This window comes from Pseudophryne corroboree, chromosome 3 (genome assembly GCF_028390025.1).
Source record: "Pseudophryne corroboree isolate aPseCor3 chromosome 3, aPseCor3.hap2, whole genome shotgun sequence".
In the NCBI taxonomy this organism is placed as follows: Eukaryota; Metazoa; Chordata; class Amphibia; order Anura; family Myobatrachidae; genus Pseudophryne; species Pseudophryne corroboree.
In genome coordinates this window covers 407,143,924-407,158,277 of record NC_086446.1, presented here as the reverse complement: position 1 = coordinate 407,158,277, position 14,354 = coordinate 407,143,924, and the positions used below count along the sequence as shown (strand labels likewise).

General features: G+C 43.3%; 1 protein-coding gene and 1 long non-coding RNA gene across 4 annotated transcripts in view; one reads left to right on the top strand and one right to left on the bottom strand.

The window, feature by feature from the left end:
- Window positions 1–443: 443 nt before the first annotated feature.
- LOC135055757 (uncharacterized) overlaps window positions 444–14,354 on the top strand; it is a 172,970-nt gene continuing 159,059 nt past the window's right edge. The window contains exon 1 of the long non-coding RNA XR_010243802.1: window positions 444–561. This is a non-coding gene — a long non-coding RNA (uncharacterized LOC135055757). The remainder of the gene's footprint in view (window positions 562–14,354) is intronic.
- LOC135055755 (CMP-N-acetylneuraminate-beta-galactosamide-alpha-2,3-sialyltransferase 2-like) overlaps window positions 2,229–14,354 on the bottom strand; it is a 195,453-nt gene continuing 183,327 nt past the window's right edge. For all 3 annotated transcript variants that reach the window (XM_063960178.1, XM_063960176.1, XM_063960177.1), the window contains 2 exons: window positions 7,443–7,562; window positions 2,229–2,473 (listed from right to left, as the gene is read on the bottom strand). In XM_063960178.1, coding sequence (XP_063816248.1) covers window positions 2,306–2,473; window positions 7,443–7,562 — 288 coding nt within the window. In that variant the 3' untranslated portion in view covers window positions 2,229–2,305. The remainder of the gene's footprint in view (window positions 2,474–7,442; window positions 7,563–14,354) is intronic.

The window sequence follows — 14,354 nt, the reverse complement described above, 5'->3', positions numbered from 1 at the left end:
ACAAGAAAAGCCTTTGGATAATACGGTCATTTCGATCCCAGAGAATGATCAGAGCTGTTAAACCCCTTTATTTCCTCCGTCCTCTAAATGTTGGTTTCCTGGGTGCAACTGCTCCTACAGTTTCACCTACTACAGAGCTTGCACCTTTTTTGTTTCTGATTCGAGCAGGCCCACTGTCTTAAAAAAGTTTGATATAGCTTAATCAGAGTCAGAGGTGAGTGATTCAGTATTAGTATATGACCCCTCTAATCTTTTCCTACCAGACTCACTAGCGCCCCTGGGGGAAGTGGGGAGGGGGTTCTGAGTACCTATAAGAACCTATAAACCCCCTCCTGCCGCTGACCTATAGCCGTAGGTGACCATTTAAAAAAAAAAAAAAATTGGGGGGGAAGGTTGTCGGTGACGTGGCAGCTGCTTCCTCATATTCACAGGGAAGGCTGGACTGTCAGCTGGCTGAATCTAGGAACAGGGTGATCTGCAGTGGTAGTGCACAACTCCTCCCAGGTAGTTCCTATGGGCTTGAGAGCTGGCCAGGTGACACACTCTTCCCGACAGCTGCAGGTAAGGTGATGCCTGCATCATGCTGCACTATGTGTGTGTGTGTGTGTGTGTGTGTGTGTGTGTGTGGGCCGTGATGGGAGCTGGGGGAGGTGCTTTTAATAAATTATATGGATGGTGTAATATATACAAGTGATTCTGGCTTTTGCAATACCATCAGGGAGGCGTCAGATTGGCTCCAAATTTATTCTGCACCAAGACAACGATCCAAAACATATAGCCATTGTCATTAAGAACTATCTTCAGTATAAACACGATCAAGGAGTCCTGTAAGTTATCAGGCACCCACAGAGCCCTGATCTCAACATCATAAATCTGTCTGGGATTAGATGAAGAGACAGAAGGTTTTGAGCAAGCCTACATCCACAGAAGAGATGTGGTTAGTTCTCCAAGATGTCTGGAACAACCTTCTAGCCGAGTTCCTTCAAAAACTGTGTGCAAGTGTACCTAGAAGAATTGATTACCATTTTGAAGGCAAAGGGTGGTCAACCCAAATATTGATTTGATTTAGATTTCCCTTCTGTTTATTCACTTTGCATTTTCTTAATTGATAAAAATAAACTATTAGCACTTCTATTTTTTTAAAGCATTCTTAGTTTGCAGCATTTTTTCCACACCTGCCTAAAACGTTTGTACAGTACTGTTCATATATATATATATATATATATATATATATATATATATATACACATAGTATAGAAAAGGAGTTGTGTTGTCTGGAGTCCATAGAGTGCAGAGAATGTTGAGAAAGGACTGACTGAATGGGGGATATTCAATTTTTTGAAAAGTCAGTAAGGGGTCTGTTTTTTCCTGACAATTAAATAGGAAAAAACAGACACCCAACTGATTTTTCAAACAATTGAATACTCCCAATGTATTCTTTTATACCTCACAGCTTCTTGTCAAGAAAAGTTTTTTTTTAATCTCCTGTACTTTATGTATAGGATGTGAACTGTATTTGGATGGGTAAAGCACACATTCCAAGGTATCCTCACTACCTGGGGAGTAAGGAGACAAAGGAGGATCAGGGGGAAGTGCAATTTAAGTTTTGTTTTGGTAGCATTTCTCCTATATGTCCCCTTTCTTGAGTCACCTGACATTATTCCACAAGAAACGAGTGAATGGCAACGGCTCAAAATGAAGGACAGGTAAGTTGAGCAATATAGGTATACCAGACAAAAGGATATCAATATTGTGATAAACTGTTTATATTTAAAAAAAATTCCTTGGTGTACTACAGGTCCCAGCTGGCACTGATGCCAAGACAAGTTTGTACTTGTGGTTCTCCTAGTGCAAGCTTTCCCAGCAGCCAATGTTGGCAACCGAAGTTGTAGTTTGCCAAAGACAATTTTTTTATTTTATCACCTATTCATTTATTCAGTCCATATCCAAATCCCCAGGGGTATGGAGAAATGGCTGGGTTACACCAGGAGGGGTAGTCCACATGCATTTTAAATGTATTTATCTCAATAATATACAAGTTTTGACACACTTTCAGTCCGATCACTGGTTTACGTGTGCTGTGATACATGAAGGATGCGAGTATCAAATGGTGTTAAAAACTAGTTTTTGTTATATTCTATTGTTTCCCCCAATGCTACACAGTAAGTGGGGCTATATTTAAATTACCAACATTATATAAGTATGCAGCACAATCCACACAAGATGCATTATGGTCAAAAATAAAAAAAATTTAATTATCAAAGTACAAAATCATGATATCCCTGTTCATGGTTAGACACATTCATTATTTGTAGAAGGTCAGTATTCCTTCATTGGCTAATGATTCTAGGAGTTTAGACTCAAAGTCTGCATTGTGTACACCGGTCCTTCGGAAAGCTCCTGCAAATCTGTTGTTTTCCCAATAGTGGTGCCAGTTTCCCTTTCTGTCTGCACCAAAACCAAACACAGATATCTAAAAAGAATATAAAACACTTCCATTATTATAAATCATTCTTGCAAAGCTGCAATTATTTACAATATGCGTGCTAAACTCCATACAGTATATTGCTAATTTATACAATAAATACAAATTATTACCAAATAGTAAAGCACTTTCCCCCAAACTACTGATTGACACAGGAAAAATCTAAAACAACATACAGAGGAAACATTCAACTATTTTTATGAATAAAATATGCAACACATTTCTGAGGCAGCCATTTCCCCTTTACGCTAAGGGCGCTGTTCCCCGAATATTGTTTTAGCTTCAGAAGTGCTCAAGCCTAATTTTTATAGATTATTGTAGCAGGAAAAGTGCAGAACTTTTAAATTGTTGAAAAATCTATAGCGCTTCATTATTATGCTTTTATTTTGTTGCATGTTATATCCTGAGGATTACTGATGATCAGACATTGCGATGATGTGATCAGGTTATTGGGGGTAATTCCAAGTTGATCGCAGCAGGAATTTTGTTAGCAGTTGGGCAAAACCATGTGCACTGCAGGGGAGGCAGATACAACATGTGCAGAAAGCGTTAGATATGGGTGGGTTATTTTGTTTCTGTGCAGGGTAAATACTGGCTGCTTTATTTTTACACTGCAAATTAGATTGCAGATTGAACACACCACACACAAATCTAACTCTCTCTGCACATGTTAAATCTGCTTCCCCTGCAGTGCACATGGGGGGTAATTCCGAGTTGATCGCAGCAGGATATTTTTTAGCAGTTGGGCAAAACCATGTGCACTGCAGGGGGGGCAGATATAACATGTGCAGAGAGAGATAGATAGATAGATAGGGGTATATGCAATTGCGGTCGAATTCCCGAAATTGTCGAATTTCGGGTCATTTTCGACCAAAAAAAAAAATCGCCTATGCAATTCAGTGCTTTCCGACCAAAAAACGGACTTTCAAAATTCGACTTTTTGAAATTCGACTTTTTGCAAATTCGACTTTTCTGCAATGATACAAGTGCTGCAATTCGACCAAAGCATATTCAATTCAAGTTTGGAAATTCGACAGCAGTGCTTTTAGACAGCAAATTCGTCATTTTCAATCCGCCACACTTTGGAGGGTGAAAACAAATAAAAAAATTTTAAACATGTTTTTTTTTGTGTTTTTTTGGGGGGGAATAGCAGATCTATTTATATTAGAAGGGATTAGGTACTTTTTTTTTTTTTTTTGGAGGCACAAATATTATTTATATATTTTTTAAAATATATATTTTTTTTTTATGCTGGAACGGTGAAATCATAAAAAAAAATGGCGTGGGGTCCCCCCTCCAAAGCATAACCAGCCTCGGGCTCTTCGAGCTGGTCCTGGTTCTAAAAATGCGGGGAAAAAATTGACAGGGGATCCCCCGTATTTTTAAAACCAGCACCGGGCTCTGCGCCTGGTGCTGGTGCCAAAAATACGGGGGACAAAAAGAGTAGGGGTCCCCCGTATTTTTAACACCAGCATCGGGCTCCACTAGCTGGACAGATAATGCCACAGCCGGGGGTCACTTTTATGCCGTGCCCTGCGGCCGTGGCATTAAATATCCAACTAGTCACCCCTGGCCGGGGTACCCTGGGGGAGTGGGGACCCCTTCAATCAAGGGGTCCCCCCCCCCCAGCCACCCAAGGGCCAGGGGTGAAGCCCGAGGCTGTCCCCCCCCATCCAATGGGCTGCGGATGGGGGGGCTGATAGCCTTTTGTGATAATAAAAAGATATTGTTTTTTCCAGTAGTACTACAAGTCCCAGCAAGCCTCCCCCGCAAGCTGGTACTTGGAGAACCACAAGTACCAGCATGCGGGAGAAAAACGGGCCCGCTGGTACCTGTAGTACTACTGGGGAAAAAATACCCAAATAAAAACAGGACACACACACCGTCGACAGTAAAACTTTATTTCATACGTCGACACACACATACTTACCTATGTTCACACGCCGACATCGGTCCTCTTCTCCATGTAGAATCCACGGATACCTGAAAAGAAAAGATCAATATACTCACCCCAGCCATGGTCCAGAGATAAATCCACGTACTTGGCAAAAAAACAAAGCGAACACCCGCTCCATGCCGGACTGAAAGGGGTCCCATGCTGACACATGGGACACCTTTCCACGAATGAGACCTGTCAGTGACAGCTGTCACAGAAAGGTCTCTAAGCCAATCAGGAAGCGCAACTTCGTTGCGCTCACCTGATTGGCTGTGCGCTGTCTGTACTGTGACACCACATCGCAAAGCCGCTCCATTACTTTCAATGGTGGGAACTTAGCGGCTAGCGGTAAGGTCACCCGCCGGTCAGCGGCTGACCGGCGGGTGACCCCACCGCTACCCGCAAAGTTCCCACCATTGAAAGTAATGGAGCGGCTTTGCGATGTGCTGTCACAGTACAGACAGCGCACAGCCAATCAGGTGAGCGCCACGGAAGTAGCGCTTCCTGATTGGCTGAAGGGACGTCAGTGACAGGAGTCACGTGATGTCCCGGCATTCGGTAGAAAGGGGTCTGATGTGAAAGCATTGGACCCCTTTCTAGTCCGGTATGGAGCGGGTATTTGCGTGTTCTTTTTTTTTTACAAGTACGTGGATTTATCTCTCTGGACGTGGATTTATCTCTGGACGCTGGAAGGTGAGTATCATTTTTTCACAGGTACCCTCGGATCGTCGGAGACCGTGGCAGTCGGCGTGTCAACATAGGTAAGTATGTGTGTGTCGGTAGTGTGTAATAAAGTTTTACTGTCACGGTGTGTGTGTCCTGTTTTTTTTGGGGTATTTTTTTCCCAGTAGTACTACAGGTACCAGCGGGCCCGTTTTTCTCCCGCATGCTGGTACTTGTGGTTCTCCAAGTACCAGCTTGCGGGGGAGGCTTGCTGGGACTTGTAGTACTACTGGAAAAAACAATATCTTTTTATTATCACAAAAGGCTATCAGCCCCCCCATCCGCAGCCCATTGGATGGGGGGGGACAGCCTCGGGCTTCACCCCTGGCCCTTGGGTGGCTGGGGGGGGGGGACCCCTTGATTGAAGGGGTCCCCACTCCCCCAGGGTACCCCGGCCAGGGGTGACTAGTTGGATATTTAATGCCACGGCCGCAGGGCACGGCATAAAAGTGACCCCCGGCTGTGGCATTATCTGTCCAGCTAGTGGAGCCCGATGCTGGTGTTAAAAATACGGGGGACCCCTACTCTTTTTGTCCCCCGTATTTTTGGCACCAGCACCAGGCGCAGAGCCCGGTGCTGGTTTTAAAAATACGGGGGATCCCCTGTCAATTTTTTCCCCGCATTTTTAGAACCAGGACCAGCTCGATGAGCCCGAGGCTGGTTATGCTTTGGAGGGGGGACCCCACGCCATTTTTTTTTCCGGGTTTTTCACGATTTTTACCGTTTTTTAAAATCGCGGCAAAATCCGCCAAATCGGCCGATTTTCGCCCGCGACTCTGGCGAATCCGTTTTTCATTGAATATGGTGAATTCCGGAAGCCACCTTCCGGGATTCACCTGTCGAATTGAGTCGAATTAAAAAACGGCGAAAATTGCCGCGAATTCGACCGCAATTGCATATACCCCATAGGGTGTGGTGAGTTCAATCTGCAATCTAAATTGCAGTGTAAAAATAAAGCAGCCAGTATTTACCCTGCACAGAAACAAAATAACCCACCCAAATCTAACTTTCTCTGCTAATGTTATATCTGCCCCCCCTGCAGTGCACATGGTTTTGCCCAACTGCTAAAAAATATCCTGCTGCGATCAACTTGGAATTACCCCCATGGTTTTGCCCAGCTGCTAACAAAATTCCTGCTGCGATCAACTTGTAATTACCCTCATTGTGTGAAGATGGTAGTTCATGGCTTTCTGCATCACTCTGCATTCTGTATCACTTGCATGCAGATTTTGTTTTTATCTTGTGGTTTTTTATACCTTAAAAAGGTCACTTCTTTATAGGTTGTATTTTAAATTAACAAATATTTGTGACAAGGAACAAGTGAGGAATATACCAATTATAAATCTATTGGATGAATTTAATTAGTGTATTTGTTTTACTACATAAGTGAATGTTTTACACTGAATATGGAATTGTAGATCAACCAGATACTGTGTATGCATAATTGTATTAGAGTAGCAGTGCCATTTACCAATCTTGAACAATTTTTTTCGATGGTGTTCATATTTTGGGTACTAGTAATACCAGGGACGTGCAGTGAGGTAAATGGCTCAGGAAAGCATCAGAGCCAGATTTACACACAATATATGCGCCGAAAGGGTACATCTGGGCATTAAACACAGGTGCAGCAATATAAACTCCATGAAATTTGGTAAGTTTTGATCAGTGATGAGTGGAAAAGATAGGCAGGTTAGTCACTGTCTCACCTGCCATAGACTTTTTACTTCAGAGTTTTGGCTATACAAATGAATTAGAATAATGCAAGGAAGATATTTTGTATTTTTCATATACTTCACACAGTCAAAACGCTGGTGTATACGTTAGTATGATAGGAAAGGCTCTGCCTCACCCCACCGAACCTCACAGAGTAATACCTTTAATTTGGGACTGGCAGTCTAGTAATGCAGCTGTAAGAATTTTTGTATTGTACAGTAAGTCCTTCCTGTTACTGCCTCTTCTTACTCAGCTTGGAGCAATTTAAAATGCCTACCCACCCTGCTCCGCTGTTAAGATCTCAGGCTCAGCATTACTCAATACTCATTACTCAATACTCAGGATGTGGCCTATAGGAAGTCACAATGACAAAGCTAGTTTACATTACAGGGGTTGCATTCTTTAGCACAGGAAATGGTGCATCCATGGATGTAGTGCAGTGTGAGGACTGGTGACCCTTCACATCAGGAAAAGGCAAAGCAGCTTCAGTGTGTAATTGGTGCATTCGGACATCAAAAAAATGCAGCTTATACCACATTACAGAAACATCACTGAACTAAGTCCATTATAATTGAATGTACTCACCTCATCGCATATATGCAATGCAAACATGAGTGCCAGCATTCCAGTAGATGGATATTTCCCATGATGATCGGTCCAGTTATCATGAATATATTTGAAAAAAGCTGGATTATATATTAGGACCTGAAAAACATGTATACAAGATGAATGGAAGAAAGTGCTGTGGACAAAACAAATATAAATGTAATTATTACATATATATCTATGCTTTTAGTTGTTCTCTATTAACAGTTACTAAGAACCTGCTGGATACTACCTGCACATCATTATTTTTTTTTGTGTAGTCATATGAAACAAAATAGTGTTGCTTCTCTAAAAAGGCAGTGTTTGTATGTATTGTTCAGTATTTATAAATTGATGTTATCTTATGGAGAACTCCCAAGTTTCCCAATATGTTGATTAATAGAATCAATACAGATTAGTTCTTAAGGTGTAACTAGTTAGGATTTTAATAAAGTCCTATGAGCAGGTAGACACATGTAATTCTCTCTCAAAGTAAATTAATATTACCCTGCAATGGTTGCCCTGATTTTTCAACACTATAACAAGAGAATTAATTTTTAACTCACAGCAGTTTATATTGTATGTAACTTTTCCCATCACTCTATTCAATGTTGCCCATCTGATGCGCGATCATAGTGAATTTATTCCAAAACTGCATTGATTGAGTGCTGCCTATTAAAAGTATAATTGCGAGGATGGAAGAGCATTTCACTTACAAGGATTCGCATTAAGTACTATTAATATAATGACTTATATAAAATAATATTTATTTGACATAACTACTGCTTTTTTTTTATCTAATGTTATCATACTATGGGCCAGATTCAGACCTGATCTCTGTGCTGGTAATTTTGTTGTCCTGCGATCAAATAGTCGCCGCCCAAGGGGAGTGTAAATTCACCCCGTGCAAGTGTGCGATCGCATGTGTACGCCATGCGAAAATGTCTCTCAGTCAGCGGACAGCTGCAAATCCGTTTGCACCTCACTCACCATCAAATGATTTTTCCAGTCTGTGTGCAGCCCAGGACTTACTCCTACAGTGTGATGAGAACAGGCTGATCGGGGCCAGAGTTGACGTCATACACCCTCCCAGAAAACGCTTGGGAACGCCTGCGTTTTCCCTGACACTCACAGCAAACGGTCAGTTACCATCAACAAATGGCCTCTTCCTGTCAATCAGCTTGCAAATGGCTGTGTGATTGAAATTTTCGCATCAGCTTGTCGCTGTTTGGTGATGCCTATTGTTGTATGGCGACGTGCGTGCGCATTGCGGTGCATACGCGGTCAATAGATAATCATCTGCTGTGCAAAAACCTCTACTTAAGTTCAATGGTGTAGGCTGTGCAAAGCCGTTTAGCTGTGCATTTACTATCTAAGCGTGCATTTTTATCAAAGTGTCATAAAATTGACACATAACAGCAGCGTTCCATCAGCGTTCAATCGAAGTGAAAAAGAAGGAAAACAGAAGCACACCAATCTAACAAAACAAAGAAAACTGAAGAACTAATAACAAATGTGAGTCACTTCTCAGATCACTCACCTCCTGATTGTTGCATCTGATTAAATAGCACGGAACTACCTTACTTGGACAATTCAAAAACCATCCATTTCACCTACAAATGCTTGTATCTGTATTATTGTAATTTTGTTTTTTAAGCACAGCTGCACCAATGCAATTTACCTGCAAACACTTAAAAAATGTAACATAATTACCATTGCTTCTTAAACCTTTCATTTCTTACACTCCAAATACATTTCTGCAACCACTTTATCTACGCTTTTGACTAATTTCATACTAAATCTACACCCATTGAGCCTACACTGCTTTTCTCACCTGCATTTCTTCTACTCGGATTCCCTTACAGTCTCCTCTCCTACTTCCACTTTCCCTCAACCTATTTACCTACTTTTCACTATGTCAAAGCTTTCTTATACTCCCCACATCACTCAGTGTCTACCTAATAATGTATCTTTATCCTTCCCCCCCCCCCCCCCCCTAGTCTCTTACACCTCCTCCTCTTTCCCCTCTCCATCCCTCTGTTTCCTTCCACCTCCTTTCCTGTTACCCCACTTTCATTCACCTCTGCCCCATGGTCCTGCTACCCCACAACTTAGCCCTGCTCCCTCTCTCCCTTCCCTGTCACCTCCCCACACCCCCATTCACATCACACTGACCTTCCTCCCTGCCCACCTCCTGCAGTTTCTCCTCCTAGCTCAGGCACCCGTACCATCACTACTCTCTCATCATCCCTGCCCTCAAACTTAATCTCACCTCATCGCTACAGCAACCTTGATAATCTCATTCACATCTCTCCCACAAACTCATACCCCCTATCCTGTGCCCTCTGGAATGCCAGATCTGTTTGTAACAAACTGGTCCCCACTCATGACCTTTTCATTTCCAACTCCTTACACCTACTAGCCATTACTGAAACTTGGATTACGCCCTCTGACACTACTTCTCCTGCTGCTCTCTCTGCTGGGGGCCTCACATTCACACACACACACCCCGACCTGGGGGTCGCCATGGGGGGGGTGTTGGGGTCCTTTTACCTTCTAGTTACTCCTACCAACTCATACCACCAGAACCATCCCATACATTTTCTACATTTGAGGTCCATGCCATACGCCTCTTCCAACCAGTACATCTTAGAGTAGCTGTCATTTACCGCCCCCCTGGCACTGCTTCCAAATTCATCGACAACTTTGCTTCCTGGCTTCCTCACTTCCTCTCTTCTGACATTCCCTCCATTATCCTAGGCGACATCCCTATTGACATCCCCACACAATCCCCTGCCTCTAAACTCCTTAACCTCACCTCTTCACTTGGTCTCTCCCAGTGGACCTCCTCACCCTCCCATGTGAATGGGAGCTCACTGGATCTGGTCTTCACTCACCGCTGTGATATTTCTGATTTTTCCAACTCCCCATTTCCCCTCTCTGACCACCATCTGCTCTCCTTTAACCTATCTCTCTCGACTTCCCCATCTCTACCTCCTAATGCTACCATCACTAAGCGTAACATTGAAGCTATTGACACCACATTCCTTTCCTCCCTGTTTGACTCGCTTCTCTCTCCTATTCTCTCTCTCTCATGCCCTGAACAAGCCACTTCCACATACAATGCATCCCTTACTTCTACTCTTGACTCTGTTGCTCCACCAAACACTTTTCACCCTCGCAAATTAACACCTCAACCCTGGCACACCAAATGCACCAGATATCTGCAAAAATGCTCACGTACTGCTGAGCGACACTGGAGGAAATCACGCTCTAAGGCAGACTTCCTCCATTTCAAACTTATGCTCTCATCATTCAGTGCTGCCCTTTTTCTTGCTAAACAGTCATACTTCAAGAACCTCATCTCCTCCCAGTCTTCCAACCCCCGGCGCCTCTTTGCCACTCTCAACTCACTCCTCTGCCCACCTCGACCTAGTCTCCCTTCCTCACTCTCTGCTCTTGACTTTGCCACTTACTTCACATCCAAAATTTACTCCATACGTCAGGACATCACATCACACCAGACCATCAGTAACCAGCCTTTTCCCATCCCTTACCAACCCTCCCCATCCCTCGCACCAACTCTGACATCTTTCTCCCATGCATCTGGAGAGGAAGTCATGGCCCTCATTTGTTCCTGTCCCCTCACCACCTCCCCACTTGACCCTATCCCCTCCCGCCTCCTCCGCTACCTCTCTCCTTCTGCTTGTTCCCATCTTTCCCACCTTCTCAATCTCTCCCTCTCATCAGGCACTGTCCCCTCTGCCTTCAAGCATGCACTCATCTCTCCTATTCTTAAAAAACCTACCCTTGATCCAAACACTCTCTCCAACTACCGACTCATCTCTCTCCTCCCTTTTGCCTCCAAACTCCTTGAGCGTATTGTCTACAACCGCCTTACTTCCTTTCTTTCCTCACACTCACTGCTTGACCCATTCCAGTCTGGCTTCCGTCCTCTCCACTCCACTGAAACTGCCCTTACAAAAGTATGCAATGACCTCCATGCTGCTAAATCTAAGGGACACTACTCTCTACTTATTCTACTGGATCTCTCTGCTGCTTTTGACACTATGGACCATCCTCTCCTACTGCAAATCCTTCACTCCATTGGTCTGCGTGACACTGCCCTCTCTTGGCTGTCTTCCTACCTTTCTGACCGTTCATTCTCTGTCTCCTCTCATGACTCCACCTCCCCCTCACTTCCACTAACTGTAGGGGTACCTCAAGGTTCTGTCCTTGGTCCTCTTCTCTCTCTATACGTCCTCACTAGGTAAGCTCATTAGTTCTTTTAGTTTCTAATATCATCTCTATGCTGATGACACTCAAATCTATCTTTCCTCTCCAGACCTCTCCCCTGCTCTCCTTACTTGTATCTCCAACTGTCTCTCTGCTACCTCTTCCTGGATGTCCCAGCGCTTTCTTAAACTTAACATGTCTAAGACCGAGCTGATCATCTTCCCTCCCTCCCGCATAACCTCACCTCCTACAATCTCATTATCTATTGATGGCACTACTATCTCCTCTAGCCCCAAAGTGCGCTGTCTTGGAGTAATCCTTGACTCCTCCCTCTCCTTCAAACCACACATTCAGCACCTCTCACAAACCTGCCGTTTTCATCTAAAAAATATTTCCAGGATCAGACCCTTTGTGACCCAGGATGCTACGAAGACTATTATCTACTCACTGGTCATCTCCAGACTGGACTACTGTAATCTCCTCCTAACTGGCATTCCTGACAAATACCTCTCTCCACTCCAATCTATCCTCAATACTGCTGCCCGGCTCATTTTCCTCACCAAACGCACTATGTCCACCTCTCCTCTCTTACTAGACCTTCACTGGCTCCCCTTCCCTTTCAGAATCCATTTCAAGCTTCTCACACTTTCTTACAAAGCCCTCACCCACTCCTCTCCCATCTACATCTCTGACCTTATCTCCCTTTACACTCCCACCTGTCCTCTTCGCTCTGCTAATGCACGCCAACTCTCCTGCCTACGGATTACTTCCTCCCACTCCTACCTCCAAGATTTTTCACGTGCTGCACCACTTCTCTGGAATTCCCTACCTCTCCCCCTCAGGCTCTCTACAAAACTTCAAACGGGCTCTCAAGACCCACTTCTTCACCAAACCCAGCCAAATCTCATCCTAAACCTCTGTCCCACGCTCTCTATGTACTCCATCTGTCTCACCCCTGTCTGTCTACCCCTCCCCTTTAGAATGTAAGCTCTCATGAGCAGGGCCCTCTTCCCTCATGTGCTTATCCTTTTCTTACTTTAATAATATTCAACTGCACCAAATCCAGCAGTCTTCTGCCACCGGATACTTATTCCAGTGTCATCTGCTGATGTAGCTGTTTATTTACCCTGTACTTGTCCTATATTGTCGTCAACTGTAAGTTGCTGTTTTGCTGCTTGATTATTTGTTTATGTACTCTGTAACTGGGCGCTGCGGAACCCTTGTGGCGCCATATAAATAAAGGATAATAATAATAATAATAATAAAAATGGTATATAACAGTATATACAGATGTGTCCTCACTTACGTAGTGTTTTTTCGCCATATAGTGCAACTTAGATGCACCACTATGAATAGCTCAGCAGACCCCTAACTATTTCATCTTAGTTGCACCGTAGCCATATACAAAGTTGGTCACAATGTACCAGGGACGCTAGGTTGCAACTTTTGTTGTAAAGGAATTGGCAAAAAAAATATGTAAAAAGTTGCAGATTAAGCATAACGGAATGTGGCAGAAGGAATGGCTGCGGCCGCTCATATTTAGCATTTTTTACGCAGATTAGGGACTTGGTGGGGCGGATTCAATTAGTTGCGGTGCTAATTGATCCCCCTGGGGGTAATTCAATTTTCCCAGATATCTGGTACTATCAGGGCTTTTGTTTCACCTGCCCAGAGGCAGGAGAAACAAAATCTCTGATAGGTGCCGTGTTTTTGTGTGGTCATGTTCTCAAAAACACATGGATCTGGGAACTTATCCCTGATCCTGTGTGTTTTTGTGCAAAAACCGGCGTGAAAAAAAAATAGCGAGTAATTGAAAGATCCTAAAGTTAAAACAGGATTTTACCATGAAAACTGAACACAGGTATTTGAATTCCAGCTTTAGTCATACACAGATGTACAAGCACCGCAAGCCACAGTGGTCATTGTACACTAGCAATTTATTTTTGTAGTTTCTTCACATTTTAGTTGTGCAATAAGATACAAATTCTTAGAAAAAGAACGTCCAATGGCTAACTAGGACCATGCCGAGCTAAGCGTGGCCATTTGGCATGCCTAAAGGTGTATTAGGACACATTATTAATATGTGGTGTCTACAAAACTACAGATTATAGTCGCTTATAAGAAGGTACCATTCGCACAAAACCTGCCTGCATTAGCTACAGATACAAAATATAAATAAACTGTGGAAGAGGAGGCGCTTAATATATACAACAAAGTTGTTATATCCACAAGTTTAGGCCAACCCAAACAAATTGACTTACAGAATTAATATTGTTTACTACTCCATGGAAGCTCTAGGGGGAGATGTACAATATTTAGCCTTCCAAAGAATCGAGAAGTGGAGAAGTTGCCCATAGCAACCAATCAGCTTCCAGCTAGCATTTATCAAGCACACTTTATAAAACAATAGGTAGAAGTTGATTGGTTGGTTGCTATGGGCAACTTCTCCATTTGTTCACTCTTTAGAAGGTTTACTACCTCTGCCTTATAGTCTAGTGTATATCTATAGTATTCCACAAAATCCACATGCCGTGGTGTTAGGGTTATGTCAATGAATCGAAAGGCCAACTAAAAACAAAGTTCATTTGATGATCATATAGAGTGCAAAGCATGCTGCATGTCTCTCACTTAACTTCCCCTTGGTCCTGCCAATCTTTCACTCAACTCTATCTCTGG